Source organism: Sinocyclocheilus rhinocerous, unplaced genomic scaffold (assembly GCF_001515625.1).
Source record: "Sinocyclocheilus rhinocerous isolate Xijiao unplaced genomic scaffold, SAMN03320098_v1.1 scaffold254, whole genome shotgun sequence".
Lineage (NCBI taxonomy): Eukaryota > Metazoa > Chordata > Actinopteri > Cypriniformes > Cyprinidae > Sinocyclocheilus > Sinocyclocheilus rhinocerous.
Window position 1 is genome coordinate 1,631,754 of NW_015628690.1, and position 19,083 is coordinate 1,650,836.

Consider the following 19,083-nt stretch of genomic DNA (forward strand, 5'->3'; position numbering starts at 1 on the left):
TTGAGTACTGTATATATATATATATATATATATGTACTTTATTTTATGATATTACTGATTTGTTTTTCTGCACAATAATGGTTTAAGTATTAGATTACTGCAATATAAACATTGTTTACAAATATTTGAATAATATGAATAATAATTAGTGCTGTCAAACAATTAATCGCTATTAATCGCATACAAGTTTTTGTTTGCATGATATGTGTGTTCTGTGTATATTTATTATGTATACATAAATACACACACATACAGGCCGCACACATGATGTAAACAAACTTATTTCGGATGCGATTAATCGTTTGACAGCACTAATTATAATAATTTAGCTCAAATATTATTTCAACTATTTCTGTAACAATGTAAGCTTGAATATATAATAATTGATGATGCTTTTTGTTGATACTTTGTTTAAATGGCAATGTTGTGAACTGATATTTAAGTATCTGTGAAAAATATTGGTCGAACCGATTATTGGTTTATCTTTAATCTTAACATAAAAAACAACAACAGCAACAAAAACCCTGCACACTTCAGCTTTAAGTGCACATGTTTTGCAATGCTTTTTAAAGTTATTCATGCTATGCACCTTTTGGAATAGATCTTACATAATACTGGCTTGCACAAATATTCCTGATGACAGCCGTCTATACAACAAGTCTGCAGATCTCCGTTTTTGTGCACCAGATTTCGTAGGTCAAATTTACACCAATGCACATGTATCTTTTTTAAAACAGACACGAAAGAGAATAAACAGTGCAAAAGTGAAATTGGAGCAGTCTGAGTGTTTAAAAAAAGCCAGAGTGACTCGGCCAACCAGCAGCCAGTAGATGGTAAACAACCTGGAGCAGCATGTGAGTGAGTGTGACGGTGTTCTCGTAGTATTCTGCCCTGACATGTGAGTATGGAGGGAGTGGAGTCCGAGCATGTGTTAAATACACATTAAAGGAAAGTGCTGGGTAGGGCCAAAACAACTCAGCTGCTCTTTTCAGGGGAGGACAACTGAGCTCAGGGTGGTACATGAAACTGGGGATGTTACATAAGTGGAGTGTGTGTGTGTGTGTGTGTGCAGACATTGACAACCACAGGACACAGGGAGAAAGAAAAAGTGTGCTTGAGGTCAACTATGGAAACATGGTTCTTTGTTTTGTTTTGGAATGCATTTACTCTTGTAATCAGCTGCAGGTGACTAAACAGCCATGCAAAAATAGCTGATCTTTATGAAGAGAAAACAGCAGGGTGGGGCCGAAAAATACAAGGGGGATTATGAGGGACAGACAGTGTTTTTGTGGCGGAAAAATGACAGTGACCGCCATCAACTGTTGTTGTTTTGCACGCTGCAAAGGTGTTGGTTTTGCTAGGATGGAGTCTGTATCATTAACACGCAGTTGCAAAGCAATACTTAACGTCTTAAGAGCTGAAGACTGATCCGTGAGCATGTGCAAGTGTATGCATGCTTGCCTTTGTTTACTACGGTTAGTGCGCTGCAGATGCTGGAAAAATTGGCTAAGCGGCCAAAACAGAGCAAAACAAAGTTGCAGCCAAGCAGAGGATTGTGTAACTTTTTTGACATTTTAGAATTTTTAGAACACGTTTTGGAAAATATGTCTTGATTCGATGTCAACAACAAAAGTAGTAAGAATCCTTAGAAATATTTTAGCAGTGTTGAGAGAAATGTTTGATTATGTACAGTCTAATTGCATATTCATATTGAGGTACAATGTTAAAGATGTATGATATATCCGTACTGTATCCATATTGCTGATCAGCCTGTATTAAAATATATTTTTAATAATATTATATTTAATTCAGTAAGATTTTTAAATGTTTTTGAAAGACATCTCTTATGCTCACCATTTATTTATTCATTTATTGAAAATAATATTGTGAAGCATAACAATATAAAATAATTGTTTTCTATTTTAATATATTTTATGTTGAAATGTTATGATAAATATAAAGTTTGGTAACACTTTACTTAAAGACTTTATGTATAATTCATTATTATTATTAAAGTGTATAATGCATTATAATTATTCATAATGTGCATTGTACATTATATCTTGTTGTAATTATAACCGAATTTAAAATGCCTAGTGTAACAATGAATTGATAAGTGTCATAATGATTATGCATGAGATTGTACAATGCATTATAAGGTGAGTTACAAGGCATAATCAATGCATTAAAACTACTTTTATAATGCATTATACATAAAGGCTTTAACTGAAGTGTTACCAAAAGTTATTTTTATTTGAAATAGAAACAATATAAAAGTTTTTTACTGTTGCTATTGATCAATCGTGTTCTTGCTGAATAAAAGCAATCAAAAAAATCGTACTGACCCCAAATTAAGTTAGTTTCATTTTTTTATTTAATACACTTTATATTGGATGTATTGGTTGATATTGGATATTTTATATTTGCTGTCATCTAACACTCATTTAAATATCTTTAAATTATTTAAGACACATATAATGTAATAACACTGTTATGTACATTTTTCATTTTTCATATTGTACATTATAATCCTTTATTATAATCCTATATAATAAGCCCTTAATGGGTTAGCTCCTGCGTACCTAACTAGTCTTATACCACGCTACAATCCATCACGCTCCCTAAGGTCGCAAAACTCTGGACTTTTGGTAGTACCTAGGATAGCAAAGTCCACTAAAGGAGGTAGAGCTTTTTCGCATTTGGCTCCCAAACTCTGGAATAGCCTTCCTGATAACGTTCGGGGTTCAAACACACTCTCTCTGTTTAAATCTAGATTAAAGACACATCCCTTTGGCCAAGCATTCAAATAATGCATATCATAATCTTGTACTGAAGTTATATCTGATCAAATGCACATTATTATTCCTTAGCTTGGGTTGAACAAATAATTTTTGCTTGGTTGGAACAGCAGCTACACTAATTATGTCTCTATTTGTTTCTCTGTTTCTGCTGGGATTGACATCCCATGGTAACTAGGATTTACACAAGCTTCAGTCTGGATCCAGAACACCTGAGAAGAGATGATGCCAACCCCTCAGAGGACCTCAGATGATGCCAACCCTGAAACAACATACAGAACTACCACATTTTGCTATAAGTTTGATTGCATCATATAATAATTGCTGTTAATAGTGTTCATCGTCTGTTTGATTACGTCTTAAATTGATTTTTCCGTACATTTCTGCCATATGACTGACAGTCACCACTGATAATACCACTAAATATTGTAGAAACTTAATTTGCTGTAAAGTTGCTTTGCAATGATTTGTATCGTGAAAAGCGCTGTACAAATAAAATTGAATTGAATTGAATTGAATTATAATCTTGTAATGTCTAAATTAATTTATAGAATGAATTACAATTTATTTATTTATTTTTGTTGACAAAATAATTCATGCATGTTTCTAATGTCATCTATTTATCTACCATCCATTACTATTAAAATAATTCTAAGCTTACTGATATTGGCCATACTTTTAATATTGGAAAATTCCTATCTAATGCAAATATACACTTTACAGAAGGGATTGTGCATTGGGCAGCAACAACAATAGCAGCCTCAGTAGTGCACAGACGTCCTGTGTCTCACTGCAAACGTTCAGTAATGTTGCCTGGCAACATCCCTTGAAAGGTTGCCATGTGTATCGACAGTATAAAGTGTGATGATGATTCATACTTTCATTGCAACTAGCAGAACGTACAGTGTGTGTTAGTGTTTCCTCATGATATGCGGATAAGTGAACAGCTGTACAGCATGACTAAATCATTCGGTCAGCATTCTGCATGATTTTATCGGTGGTGGTATTTTGAATGGCTTTACGTCAGCCTACACACAATACACTACTATCACACTATCAGGTGATCAAAGCAGACATTCCCCGAGCCCGTCGTCTGCCCTGCACAAACCTGATTTTGGAGGGGGCAGATGAGACGGGATGAGGGGGAGACAGAAAGAGGAATACTGTTGCTTTCTGTCATGCCACATTCCACCTCCACCTCCAGTTTCCTATGGAAGACGTGTTATGAATATTTGACATTGTGCGTTCTGACACTCCCCGTAAAATCCATTTAGTCTCGTGACAAAAATGCACTTCTGGCACCCGTCGCCGTCCTGGCCTGGCTCCTCTGGATAGACTACTATCCTCTACAGCCTTAACTAGTCATGCATTACTAAAGTCACTAGTAAAGAATGGGCATGGGTATATGCTGGAAACAAAAGCTCTGGAATTTAGATTTGCTTGCTGTTTCTCCTCAAGTTCAGCAAGTTTGTATCACCTTTTTCCACAATAGGCCTTCCTCGTGTTGGCATGCAGACACATCCTCCCTTACAAACTCATTTTCTCCTCTTCATAGTAATCCTGTTCTCTTAACTTTGGAAAAGTAATGTTTTACCATACCTTGACCTTATAAAAGATGCTACTTCTGTAATGCTACTTCTGCACTTCTGTGCAGAAAATGTCAATGTGAAATTTAATTAAGCACACTTACAGTACTTAAAGGAATCGTTCACACAAAAATTATTATTCTGTCATTATTTATCTTTTATGCAACACAAAAGAATATATTTAAATAAATGTTTCAGTGGTTTTTGTCAATACAATGAGGGCATAGGGTTTTTGTTGATCATTGTTTTAACATTCTTCAGAATATCTTATTTCATGTTCTGTAGAAATAAAAAAGCCATATAGATTTGGAACGAGATGAGAGTCAGTAGATGAGTTCATTTTTATTTTGGGGTAAACTAGCCCTTTAAACAACGTGTCAGTGAAAGAAAGTCACATGAAGTCTCTTTATATTTTAGATGTTTCTCCCAGAAAGCAGTAAGATTAAATGCAGTGCATTTGGAGATGTTTGTCTTAAGGTGTGTTCATATAATCTGCATGTAATTTGTATATAATGACAGTAATAGTGTTATGACAGTATTTTCATTACTTCAGTACTTTCAAGTACTTCAAAAACTTCAAAAACTATACTTTTAGTACAGTTATGTACTATAAAAGCTTTAAAATGCTTTTTACATTTTTTTTTATTTTACATAAGTAGGTCACCCAATAGGGGCCAACATATTTGATCACATGATGACCTGTCAGCCATGCACTGTTGTATTATATCACTATTGGCAAACAAAACAAAACCAAAAAAATAAAATAAAATAATCAGAGTGTACAATAGAGTGCTGCAGGGATGATGTATTTTTGTAGGCCAACACCCATGAAGCAAGTTAGCATTTTAGCCCTTTCTTGGTCCATCGTCAATGGATTTTTTAAAATGGGTTTTTGGTTAAATGCCTGAAATCTCTGTGGATAACACATACTCAAGACAATTTCACGCTTAATTCTGCAACATAAAATACATCAGTAATACCCCTTTGTGACTTTTTAAAGCTTTTACCATGGATTAAAAAGGCGGTTGCTAACAAGTGGCTAAATGGGGCTGAGCTTTAAGAGTGCAACAAAAAAAAACCTTCCTTTGGGTCATGTTAGAGCTGTGGAAGTTTGAGGTGCCATTACGATAATCAAAGCAAACATTAAATTATTAGGCTGCATAATTCCAGTATTATTAGTAGACTTCGCTAACCATCAAAAGGCGGTTGCTAACAAGTGGCTAAATGGGGTTGAGCTTTAAGAGTGCAAAAAGAAAACCCTTCCTTTGGGTCATGTTAGAGCTGTGGAAGTTTGAGGTGCCATTACGATAATCAAAGCAAACATTAAATTATTAGGCTGCATAATTCCAGTATTATTAGTAGACTTCGCTAACCATCAGTAGCTGCACATGGAAGGTTACATAAACGATCTATAAATCTTCTCATTGCAGATTAGGTGGGCTTCAGATAATGAGGACTCGTCCCCTGCTGACACTGACTCACATTAGCGCCTTCTTCCTGCTCAGTAACAGACAGTCTTCTACACTGGATTCCACTTTCATAATCTCTGCAATAATTAAATATGCTTTAAAAGAAAATATATTCTCTCCAATAAGTAAAACAAACTGCCTTAGATGGCAGTTCTTCTGAAGCTCATGTCAGATTTACAGCATGTTTTAAAACGACTGAGAGATAAAGCATGTCCATCATCCTGAGTGAAGTCAATTATTTACATAGACGATGAAATACCAGGAAGTTTCTGTTATAAATGATACCCATATATGGGTAACAGTTAACAATTATGTGCCAGTAAGACATGTAACTGCATGTGTCTAGAAACTGAGTTTATCAACCACATCAATGGCATGTGTAAAGAATTATAAGAATGTACAAGCTGAAATACCTGAAAATGTCTTAATGTGATATTTCATGCATTTAAATGGCTGTACATCTACATACATTTCCTTTGTGTATGTCTATGGATTACTGATATACGATGGTACATTAACTGTCCGTACAGCAAAACATAGTTCATAGTTTCTCCCAAAAATTATTTTTTTCATCATTTACTCACCTTTATGTCATTCCAAACCTTCTCCGTAGAACACAAAATAAGATATTTTGAAAAATGCTTCTTGAGGAAAAATTATACTTCATATAATGAAGGGCAATGAGGTTCAAAACAACACTGGATCTGACTGTGTGGACAAAAAAAAAAAAAAAAAACAGGATCCGTAGGGAGATGCGTGCCACGGTGTGTTTGAAGTTGTTCTCGGTTGCCAGGCAGTGGTAAAGGCCGGCATCTGATTGGGTGAGAGATTTCAGTAGGATGCCGTGACCGGTCTTCAAGACATCTTTGTCTCGACTGAGCTGAAAAGGAAAAGGAGTCATTTATGCCTTAATTAATGATACAAAATATAAAAGATGAATTTTGAAGCATGTTTCAACTGCTTTTGTCCATACAATGAAAGTCAATAGGAGTTCAAAACAACACTGGATCCCACTGGGTTTCATTATAATGACAAAAAAAAAACCCTGAGACATTTTTCAGTACATCTTGTTTTGTGTGTGTTCCACAGAAGAAATAAAGTAACACTTTAGTTAGGGACCAGTTCTCACTATTAGCTAGTTGCTTTTTAGCATGCATATTACTGGCATATTAGCTGTTTATAGTAGGCCTACTTAGAATTCTGCATGACCATATTCTACATCCCTTATCCTACCCAATACCTAAACTTAATAATTACCTTACTATTAGTTTACAGTAATTAGGAGTTCATTGAGGCAAAAGTCGTAGCTAATAGCTAGTCAATAGTGAGAATTGGCCCATACAGGTTTGGATGACATGAAGGTAAGTAAATTATTTTTTGAGATTTTACACTGAACTTTAGAAACCTTAGGGTCAAATGTGTGGTTTATGCAGGTGGATGTATGATTTGTTTGCAGTATGAGGGTTTGTATTGTCACTTTGCGTGTATTAAGCCACTTCAAGTTCAGAACAAGTCAACAAGTGAAACAAGTCATTCTAAATGCAATTACTGCAGTTCTGCTAATATTATCTCTGAAAAATAGGCAGAACCGACACACCTGGGGAAAAGAGCCAAATGACAAGACAGTTATCGAGGCTTTGGGAGCCTTTTAGGATTGAATTAAATAAAGACATCTAAACTCATGAAATTAGACAATTAGCATGGTCAAAGTCATCTAATGCATGACAGGAATGCTGAACACGTTGAACAAACTTCTTGAGGCAATATAACTTGTGCAGTTGCATATCAAGCAGTAACTTGTTGAGGGTGTAGTCAGTACTGTATACCGGCCTCCTGCAGTGACCTTTGGAATGTGGAATGCATGGAATGCAATGCGTGCCGTGAGTTACTGACAGCGTGGTGTGGAATTCTGACCTCGGTTTTCCCTCTTTCTTAAAAATTAACAGTCACTTCGGAATATTTACTATCAAAGACTTCAAAGACAAAATGCACTGGTCTTTGAAGTGTACCTTTGAAGATCTCTAGCAGTATTAGATCTAGTTTTCAGGTCTAGTTTGATGCATTTTTTTAACCAAGATGCATTGAATTTCAATTTGTGCAGCCAGTAACTGACTAATGAAGCTTCTTTGCAGTGAAGCCCTATGCCGAGCCAGATTTTGTCACCCCCTAGCCATCTGTATTCAGTGCCGGATTAACCTCTCGTACAAAAGAAACGAGAAGAGCCACTTCCCTCTTTCTGTGCATTGTCGCAGTTTCTCTGGAACTCTTTTCAGCTCAGCATGTAAAGCCCACTTCCTGTTAGCTCTACTAATGACGTAATATTAGCGACAGTTTCTGGAAAAAGTGCTTGCATTGCAGAGTGTATGTTTGGAGAATTCCTAGACTTACAGTGAAGTTGCAATATGACTGTATTTTTAGTAACAATGGTCAATTGTTGATAAGCAGAGTGCATATGATATATTTATACTACCCTTCCAAATTCTGGGTTCAGTAATGGGTCAGTAAAAGCTGTTTTTTTTTTTTTAATTCATCAAAGAATCACAACTGTTTTCAACATTGCTATTAATAAGAAATGTTTATTGAGCACCCATTCAGAATGATTTCTGAAGGATCATGTGACACTGAAGACTAGAGTAATGACTGCTGAAAATGCAGCTTTGCCATCACAGGTATAATTGACATATTACAATGTATTAAAATAGAATACAGTTATTTTAAATTATAATAATATTTCATAATATTAACCTATTTACTGTATTTTTATCAAACAAATGCAGCCCTGGGGAGCATAAGAGACTTCAAAAACATTTAAAAAAATCTTACCAAACTTTTGAATGGTAGTGTATAATATAATTATTTAAAATATATTTATATTAAATGTGAATATTACAGGTTTGCATATGCAAAGAAATATGCCTTGTACAAAAACAAAGCTTTACAAAAATAGCTCTGAGGTGTAAATGTGAAAAAACTGCAATCACAGATAAAGTCCAAATGCGGGGAGTGGCTAATTACTCAGATTGTTTATTCTGTAATGATATTGTCAAAAAGTGCCTACGTAGTTCAGACAAAGAGAAAACAACTATGTAATTTGGTTGTCTCTTTAGCTGTAATCCTGTTTTCTGCTTGTTTTTGCCATTTTGGAAAGAGTGAGACCTCTGTACTAGAGCACAACCAATCTGTAGTCACATAATATAACATTTGGTACATTCAGTCAAGCTTTATAAGATATTTTTTTATAGTTTTTCATCTCCTGGCATCTTTAAAAGGAACACTGTGTTGTGGGATGTCAGTATAATTGCAAGATAGAACACAAAGTCTTTCTCATATACTGCCTGTATTTACACATGCACTAGACAGACAGCAAAAGAACAGACAGTACACTCTACAATTACTATCGCTAGCCTGTTTGCCTAATTTGTCTCTTGAGTGCAGAAACTACCTGCATAGCCAGACAGTTAGCTGGAGTCTGCCAGACTTCGACAGTTAGCTGGGCCCGCTGAATGTTTGTTAAGCCGCTGTGATGACTGCGTGATCAGGGCTGTAACCGTTGTGGATCATGCAGTCTCCCAGACACCGATACACACAGATGCCTGGCTGCGAGCCAGCAAGTCAGGGAGGTTCAGACGGCCTGCTGTGAACCTTTTCAACACATTCTCAGCTGGGTGAAAAAAACGTTTTAGCTGTTACTCACGGTTGATTTTTGGAATTGGGTCACTGTGGTTATTGAACAGTCTGTTGTCTGAATGAGCCGTTGCAGAAAAGAAACTTTGCTGGAACAGTATTTAGTGTCTCTCTTCTGGAACTGCCAGTTTGTACTTGTATCAAACAATATCGAAACACTGTAAACATGAGTCTACTCCACCTTCAAAATAGCAAATAATGGAATAGTCCTGTATAAGATATGTTTGCTCGCATCTGTCTGCCTGTTTGTTTACCATTATTGGACTGTTTCATGAAACACTGACCCTTGCACTACCAATTAGTTTAGAGACGATTCAGAGCAACTCAACAGCAGGACGTGAAAGTTAAGCCACCCTCTTGTTTATCTCTCCTGAGCAAGCACTGTTAAAATGACCTGCTCACTCAGACTTTTGGAGAGACTCATTGAAAAGATTACCTTTGATGACCTAAAATGATCAGGTGGCCTTTGACCTCAGTGCCTAAAGAAGAAATGAAAGAGAAAAAATAGGTAAGGAGCTGTAAATGCGTTTCCTGTTCTTTCTTTTGTTTAAATAAAATGTGTGAAAAATCACATTTATTTTTTACACTAAAAATTATGTTACATTTTGAGTAAAAAAAAAAATCTTGTAGCAATGGTTCCCAGAACTTTACCATAAAAATGTGGTTGCAATGTTACAACTATGGGATATAATTTTAGCAACATACATTAGTATACTTTACAATTCTTAAATTTGTTATTACATAATAACCAACATATTTTATCAAAATATTATTGTTTTAAAAATATTTTTTGCCTCTATGAATCCTTTTTTTTATTTACAATATCTTTTTACTTACATACATTGTCTTATTGTCATTTTTTGCAAATAAAACCAATTACCAAGTTTTTACTGTAGCATTTTACCATGTTTTCTCTCTCTCTCTCTTTGCAGTGTTATCTGAGCAAGTAACAATATTTATTTAACCCTGAGCAAGGGAAAGGTTAGTTGCAATGTAAAGTTATACTCATGAATATTGGCATAAAATGTTTTCAGACTGAGAAGCATAAATTTAATGCAAGTATATGCTATGATCCGGATCTAACCATACATTAAAGATGCATTACAATGCACAATAATCAATGCATTGCACTACAGATCTGATTAAAAGTCTGACAGTTATAACGGGTTTGAAGATAAAAATCTTTAATTTTGTCTATGATCACAGCTTTTGTGCACTGTTTTGACTAGTTCTTAAAACCTGTGACTGCCTTCCTTTCTGCCACTGTGGTTCTGACCCTGAGCCCTGCAGAAATGTTAGGTTTGGCATTAGCGGTCGTCTCTCTCCGCCACTGCTGATTGCCCCCAGACTGATTGATTTCTGCAGAGGAAACAGGAGCCTAATAATTACTTTTACATATGAGTGTGATACGTGGCTTTAGAAATGTTTGCATGATTGATTTGTTTCGGGCAACACCTAAGTTAGATCTGCTTATTAGTGGTAGTGCAATACAACGAAAAGTGAAAAACAGCTTGGTTTGATGAGGTCTTGCATTTAGAGAATGCAAACAGCCTGTGACATTGATTAAAGCTGATAAACATTCTCTGTGTCTTGGTGAGGTGGACATTGCATTAAGTTGTCCCACTTTTGCAACCCACTTCATCTGATCAGGGCTTTGTGTGTGGCATTGTGTTTGTGCAGCGTGTGCTGTCAGATTACAGGTTCAGGGCTGACGGGCGCGTGCCTGACTTCCCACTGGCTCCGGTGCACTTAACTTCTGCTAATCAATCAGTCACAGGAGGGAGTCAAATGTGTTCCCAGCTTCAGTTTAAAGGCACAGAGTGACTAATGAATGAATCTCTTTTACCACCGGTAACCCTCAGTCAGACAGATATGGTGTTTCCTGAGTGAGAGACTTTAGAGGAAGTGGAGAAACCACTGAGTGCTCTTATCAAGGTATGGTCTGCGCTCACTGGCATCACAGAAAATAAGCAGTCATAAAATACAGCACCATTATACACACAATACAGACAATAATTAACCTAGCAAATGATACACAATATTCACCCTAGAATGGAAAAATTCTTTGAAGTAGGCTCTAATTGATAAGTTATGATCTTGACGATACACCTTTTGGCGTCGGTATGATAAAACCTTGTTTTGTTGAATGAAGAGAGTAATTTGTATTGATTTTAACGTGGCTCCCTTCAGTCGCTGGAAATCCACGCATGTGGTGTGTTGCTATTCTTTTTCGGTTCTTCCGTATTTGCAGACCATTAATCTCCAGTGTCGTAAAAAGGAAACATGCTGTGGTGACAACAGGAAATGTGGGCTGTAAAGCTGTGTATGATACGCTCATGAGTTTATTTATCATAGGACGGGCCCAGTGTTTGCAAACAAGGTCCCATTGCGTCAAGGAGAAGGGTGGGTGGATTGATGTACCATTAGGATTTAATGGTTAATGATATCTGATGCAAGTTCAACTCTTTATCAACTGATACCTGTTGTCTTTACCTGTATTGTCTAAAATAAGTGTGCTACACACTCTTAAAAATAAACGTTCTTAATTGGCATTCCATGAAGAACCTTTAACATCCATGGAATCTTTCCATTGGACAAAATGTTCTTTAGATTATTAAAATGTTCTTCAAACTAAGAAATCTTTTAGGAACTGTTCATTGAAAGGTACTTTGGGGAAACAAATATGGTTAATCTATGGCATCATTGCAAAACCCCCCTTTTATTTTAGGAGTGTAGGTTTGTTTAGTTCCCATATGGCCACTATCTCTGTTTAAAGGGATAGTTCACCCAAAAATGAAAATTAGCCCATTATTTACTCACCCTCAAGCCATCCTAGGTGTATATGACTTCCTTCTTTCAGATGAATCCAATCTGAGTAATATAAAAAATTGACTTTGATCTTCCAAGCTGTTTAATGGCAGTCAGCGGGTGTTGCAGTTCATCAGTCTAAAATAAGTGAAATAAAGCGCATCCATCCATAATAAAAAGTGCCTCACACGGCTCCGGGGGCTGAACAAAGGCCTCCTGTAGCGAATCAATGCGTTTTTGTAAGAAAAATATCCATATTCAAAATGTAATAATCACTTTAATCTAGCTTGCGCCAACAGTTGTACACGGAAGCAGCTCCGGGAGGATGACGTAAGTTGTCGGCGATTCGTCTGAAAGAAGAAAGTCATATATACACCTAGGATGCCTTGAGGGTGAGTAATTCATGGGCTAATTTTCATTTTTGAGTGAACTAACCCTTTAAGAACACTTATATGGGTAAACATTTTATATTAATGCACTTTCAAATTAAAAATATGAATTGTACAAATGTGCAGTTCTGCTTTAGGCTATTGTTAAACAGACCTTGACATTCAGTCAGAACTAATTGAATCATTGAATCATTAGATGTCTTGTGAGTATTAAAAGTAATGTGACTGCTTTGTTTGCTGTTGCACAAAAGTGGACTGCATAATGAACGCAGTGATGAGAGGGTCTTATTTTTCTCGCCCCCTGACCTTGGCTCAGCAGAGCACACAAACTCATTAGTGTGTCAGAAAGAGAGGGTGACCCAGCTGCACATGACACTCGTTCTGACCCCAGTTATCAGTTATGCATGGCACATTTGAATCTGTTATGTTTTATGTTTGACTTGTGATTAAATACAAATATATTTTCTGAGTAATAAATTAAAATCTTCACACATCTTGAATGGTTCTATCCAATATTTCTTGCATATATACTTTCGTGTATATATAACTTCTTGTTTATATACTTGTATTTCCTATATATATATATATACTTGTGGATTATTGTGATGTTTTTATCAGCTGTTTGAACTCTCATTCTGGTGGCACCCATTCACTGCAGAGGATCCATTGGTGAGCAAGTGATGTAATGCTACATTTCTCCAAATCTGTTCCGATAAAGAAACAAACTCATCTACATCTAGGATGGCCTGAGGGTGAGTACTTTTTTTTTTTTTTTAGCAAATTTTCATTTTTGGGTGAGCTTAAAAACATGAAGGGAATTAATTATCATGCATGATTTAACTAAAATGACTTAACAAATTAGTATAGGTCACGATTAAACTAAAACAAGGGAACAAATTTATAAAACATGGCCACAAATTAAGTTCTAAATAATATCTACAGTATGTTTTTTCTTTATTACATTGTACAACATATATTGTGTATATTTATAAAGCTCATAGAATATTTTCTGTTGGAATAAATATGGAAAATATTCTTTAAACCTGTTGATCAGCCTGTGATTTTCTTCATTTCATAAATAGCCTGCCCTATGAATATACAGACTAAAAACACCATAATTCTAATGTGCTGTGTTCAGAATTAGACTATAATGTTTATGTCTGATGTCAAAACCCCACCATGCTCCAGGCAGTGACATGCTCAAATATAGCTCAGTCTAAGAATAGAACATGCAATCAGACTATTCATAGCAGTGGCTGTTACCTCAGTATAGCGAGTATCGTTGTTAAAGGGCTGTGCTATTGCTGCTATGGAAATAAGAGCCTTCTGTTCCTGTTTTTCTTCTATTTTCTCCCTCCGGCTTGACGTCAGCGCAGCCCTGAAGTGCGCAGCTTAGCCCAGCAGCCGCCCAGGGTTCGCACCATGCTTTAGTCATGTCTGTCTGCAGAGGAGCCCGTCAACGTCGGCTTTGTGCACGTACGAGAGCCTTGGGGCAGAAAACACTGTTTTCTCTCGGGCTTTTACAATAAAGATACAAATATATCTGTCAGTTGTTAACTGATCCAACCCACCCAAACAATGGCCCCTGTTGATGACTTCATAAAGTGGGTGATTATTGCTCACTAACTTTCTTCTCATCACCGTTCTTGAATTGTGCCATTGTTTTTTTTTTAACCTCTCGTTCAGTAAGTGAACATTTTTTTGGCACAAGGAAACACTGCCACATGTGAGAACACAGCTCCCTGTGAAAATACAGACATGCCTTTCAAACCCTTCCGTACAGCATGATATGTTCTCAAGAAAAGACTGATACTCAGCCTGTGCAGATGTAGACATCTCTGAGTCATCCGTATGACATTATTCACTTCATATTACTAAAGTTGTAGTGGAATCATCCCCAGACGTCTTAGCTGGAGTTTAAGGGAATATGGTGTGAGTCAATGCAGTCTTGTGGGAAATCAGAGCACACCCATAGTCTTGAAGATGTGGGGTCTAACACGTGCAGTAAGGGCAGAATCTTTCATCCCGTCTGCTTCACTGTCTGCAAAATTAATTGGACAATCATCACAGCAGACCCCCTCGTGCATGTTTTCTGTGGCCTGCAGGCAGCCTGACCTTTAACAGTCACCAAAGAAAAGGTCATTGAAGTCAGAGTGATCAAGCTATTTTTCCCTCTTTTTTTGGTCTTCTGAAGAACAGCATGAGTGTGTGACTAATAAGATGTTTGTGCATGTTTTCATGACAAGTCTATAAAGACACTGATTGTTCTTTTGAAAGAAATATCACTATATGACTAGGGCCATGTTCATACTGCAAGGCTTAGTGCTCAATTCTGATTTGTTTGGCTGTTCACATTATTTTTTAAATGTGGCCAATATATCAGATTCAAGTGTGAATTGGACACAGTCCCAAACTGAACTGCATGCGCAAAAGAACAAAAACAAGACGGCATGAGCATGCTGTAATACGAAATTAAACATGGAAGAATTTATAAAGTGATGTACCGTGGAAACCAGGTAATTTGTGTGCAGGCGATAAGAAGGATGAAGACAAGGATGAGGATGATTTTTTGTTTGGTTTCCCTTCAAGTTTTGCTTGTATGGAGTTGTTACTGTAAAACTTACACCTCAGTGTCGCTCCACTGACTACCTGTCTTCAATATTAATCGAGTGAATAAAGAATTACGAGTATGTAAACTCTTAGGAGTGAATCCCGTCAGCTGAGAATTGTGATGAACGTCGATCTAGAGTGATGCAAAAGTCATGTATTGTGATATGACTATTCAGCCTGAGGTTGTATTGTAAAACATTCGACTTGTATCTGATTCAGTACCAAATATGGAAGTGGCACAAATCAGCATCAAAAAATCTGATTTGATTCCATATGATTTGTGCTATTTACACTGTTATGTATAACAGATCTGAATCACATACGTGCAAAAAAAAAAAAAAAATTCATATTTGGGCCACTTCAGCCAAAGCCACTTTGTTCTTTGCCTGACTGGCAGTATTGGAATCAATCAGTGAAACAGAATTGCTAAGCATTTTATGATCTTGTTGTGATTTGTCTGGTGGTAGTTGCTCTTTCATCTTTTTATGCAGGAAGATATTAAAAAGCAAGTGCAGAATGTCTATCTGCAGAGTTGTGCCCTTATGTACATTTTGCACCTCTTGCAAACAAACCCCTGGGTTTGAGAAACCGATAAGGTGCCTCTTACGTTTGTACACATTGTGCTGCATCTAGGCTGCATGATTTATGATCCAGGATGGGGAAAAACAGGTGTCAATATGTGAACAGCTGTCTTCTTGGTAATAATATTTTTTTACCCTTAATCAGAACTGCCTGTTGTCTCACAGAACAATTTAAGTCCCTTTATTCTTTATTGTTGTGCTTAAACTAACATGAAATGATAATACTTGACTATAAGGAAGCAAGAATATATTTAAGTAATTTTTTTTGTTATGAGCTCTGAACTGAACTGAACTGAATGTCAGCACATGTGACAGTTTTTATAATGTCCAACAAGTTGCACTTTGTTTTTAAATCTGGCATAAAAAACACAACAGGAACGGTTCGTTTTAAATCATTAAGAATAAAATTTATTTTATAAGAAAAAAGTAAACATTTGTAAATTTATAAATAACCAAATATATTATTTGTTGTGAATGACATCAGTGTTATGCATAAATAAAAATTAAGACAATTCAGTCCTTAAATAGCAGTCTCTTTTTAAGGCAGAGCTTCTTTTCCTCTGTAGACCCATCACAATATTGTCAGGTCTGAGTCATGTGTTATTCATTCTCCCCCCACGTGGAGTGCAAAGTGCAGCCATGCCACGGTCCGGATCCCCTATCATCCTTGCTGCATCACAGTCCACCGACCACCCTGGTGCTCCTTTGGTCCCTCCAAAGGGTGACACCACCGATCATGCAATATGAGGAACATGGACGAATGTCTCTAGTGTCCTCTGACACTTAGAATTCCATAATCATGGAGGTGGAAGCTCCGTAATGGACTTTTAGACAGTCCCTTTGAATTGATGAGTATGTCCTCATGACGGTTGAAGGACGACATCAATATTCCGGCTCTCTTCAGCACATTTCAGTGCACCACACCTCAGCGCTCTTGCAGGGCAATGGAGGGCACCCACTGGTTCCTGCAACGGCTTTCCTTGCAGTAACTCCCCACTTCGTTCAGCTTGAGATGCTCGGCTTGTGGGTTCTATGAGAAGGAACGAAATATGATTAGTATTGCACATCTTCTTTGACAATAGCTTGTTTGTTAACCCAGTTTGTGTTAAGGGTGTGAATTAAGGTGGGGGTGGGAGAGTGGATGTCTTACAAGTAGCCTACAACAGGTCATTATGAATAGTATAAATGCAATTCCAGTGAGTTTTAAAACATTTCCACTAGGAAAGTTAGTCATTGTACATACTGCCATAAGCTCGCGAATATAAACCGTAAGCAACCGTACGTTTTTTGAAAACGTTTCGCTAAGCTCATTTTCGGACAGAACATTGGCAAAACTGTCATTCTTCATTCGAATATAGGCTATAGGCTATTTAGGCTACATACCACAAAAAAAAAAAACACTTGCGTTTTGTTTTAAAAGTTAGCAATTAGCTAAAGACGACAAATGCTATATGAACAAACTGCACCCCCTCTCCCAAATGTTATACGTGTATTTGTAATACGCGTATTAATACTTACAGTTACAAGTATGCAGTGGAGGTCTCTTGGTTCGTTAGCGTTGCTGTCAGTGGAGAGCGGCTCCCCGAGGACCTGTGCTAGACGCCTCATGCCGGAGACGCGCACGATGTTGATGTCGATGTCGCAGCAGAAGGCTTGGATGAGCGTGAAGTGGATCTGAAGCGCAACATCATTCTCGTCCTCCTCATCGGTCGCTAAAACGCAGAGGACCACGCTGTCTGGATCCCTGTACAAGTCAATAAATGCGTTTAATTTAATATGCACTTAGGTTTTTACAGTTTGGTCTAATGCATATCACTGAATTATATTGCAGAGTGAATAAAATACTTACACATTCATGAGCTGTGCAGACTCGTAGACTCCTACTGTCAGACAGTTTTGTCGTTGTGCAGCTACTAGCAGCTCTTCAAGAGCTTCACTTACAGTCTCCATTCTTTAAAGAAAAACAATAACAGCTTTAACTTTTGAAACCCCTTAAAAATGAAAACAAATATTTTTGAGACTCATTCTTTTGAAATGCTAAGAAAAACAAGTAACGTTAACTTACTTTCTGTCAGTGCTGTTGCATCCAACAAGTTCTTCCAGAGTCATGTTTGTCATTAAATTATATTATAATCCAGAAATCGAAATTTCCTCAAAATAATTCCAGTCAATACGGCGATCTTTGACGGCAGTAGTAATCCACAGAGATTTCGAGTGGTTTCTCTCTCGCACTGCTCAGATATTTCTCTCTACGATACCGTCTCGATTCGTGTTCGATCTGAAACTGTGGGAGCCGGAGTTTTATAGCAGGAGAAGCGTAGTAGGCGTGGTTGAAACTGCAGCCGAAACCTCACGCTAATTGGCCCCGGAGGTTTCTATGGAGTCTCCTATTGTGTGAAGTATTGTGTCAACTGCAGTTGTCTTTGTGTAAGGAACGATCAAGGGGCTATTCTCCATAATGAAATCCTGCAGACTAATTTGTTAAAAATGAAAACGCATGAATATGGATTTTTTTTGTCAACTGCAACCCAGCCTACACGAAGTACCCTTTGAGTTTTTCGATATTGTTAACCTTTTAAAAGATAACAAATACATGATTATATATTATATATAAAATATAGATGTATATATTTTTTGCATGACTTTTTTTTTTTTTTACCATTTAATTATTTATTAATTGTTTTGTTTATTTTGCAGTTGACATTTCTATCAATCTCACAAAACTTTTTGTATTAGGTTTTTTTTTTTTTTTTTGCAAAAGACGTTATGTTTGCACATTAAATAATTAGTAAAAAATAATGCATCATAATATGAACTTATATACGTGATAATAAAGATAAAAAAGTTAATTAAAAGAATATTAAAATGCATTACTTAACCATCTGCATATATTGACTCAAATGAGAAATACACATTTATTAATGTTTGCGTAATTCATTGCTTGATGCAAAAGTAATCCAATTTTCATAACTATTTTGAAAAGCATTTATTAAACAGTCATGAGCCCGTTACTGCAATCTTTGTCCAGCGCTCCATCTGGTGGCGAGAACTTTACCTTCTCGTGGAGGCCTGAGCACGAGGACAGGAACATGTGTGGGCATGCCATTGGACCTCATAAATTAAGATGATCATTCACGAAGGTACTCATTCGGTGATTA

At 36.6% G+C, this 19,083-nt stretch overlaps 1 protein-coding gene across 1 annotated transcript; it reads right to left on the reverse strand.

Moving 5' to 3' along the window:
- Positions 1 to 16,398: 16,398 nt before the first annotated feature.
- LOC107738256 (growth arrest and DNA damage-inducible protein GADD45 beta-like) lies at positions 16,399 to 18,185 on the reverse strand. The gene is made up of 4 exons (XM_016549978.1): positions 17,991 to 18,185; positions 17,775 to 17,876; positions 17,444 to 17,669; positions 16,399 to 16,955 (listed from the first exon to the last, which is right to left on the reverse strand). The coding sequence occupies exons 1-4, from the start codon at positions 18,041 to 18,043 to the stop codon at positions 16,851 to 16,853; spliced, it is 486 nt and encodes a 161-aa protein (XP_016405464.1). The 5' UTR covers positions 18,044 to 18,185; the 3' UTR covers positions 16,399 to 16,850.
- Between the last annotated feature and the right edge of the window lie 898 nt (positions 18,186 to 19,083).

What these genes read in the sequence shown, in the direction of transcription:
- LOC107738256 (XM_016549978.1), bottom strand. Translation starts at nt 18,043, where the DNA reads ATGACAAACATGACTCTGGAAGAACTTGTTGGATGCAACAGCACTGAC. An exon ending in TCTGCACAGCTCATGAATGT is followed by an intron (nt 17,670 to 17,774) that starts GTAAGTATTTTA and finishes TGACTTGTACAG; the next exon opens with GGATCCAGACAGCGTGGTCC. An exon ending in TCCACTGCATACTTGTAACT is followed by an intron (nt 16,956 to 17,443) that starts GTAAGTATTAAT and finishes TCCTTCTCATAG; the next exon opens with AACCCACAAGCCGAGCATCT.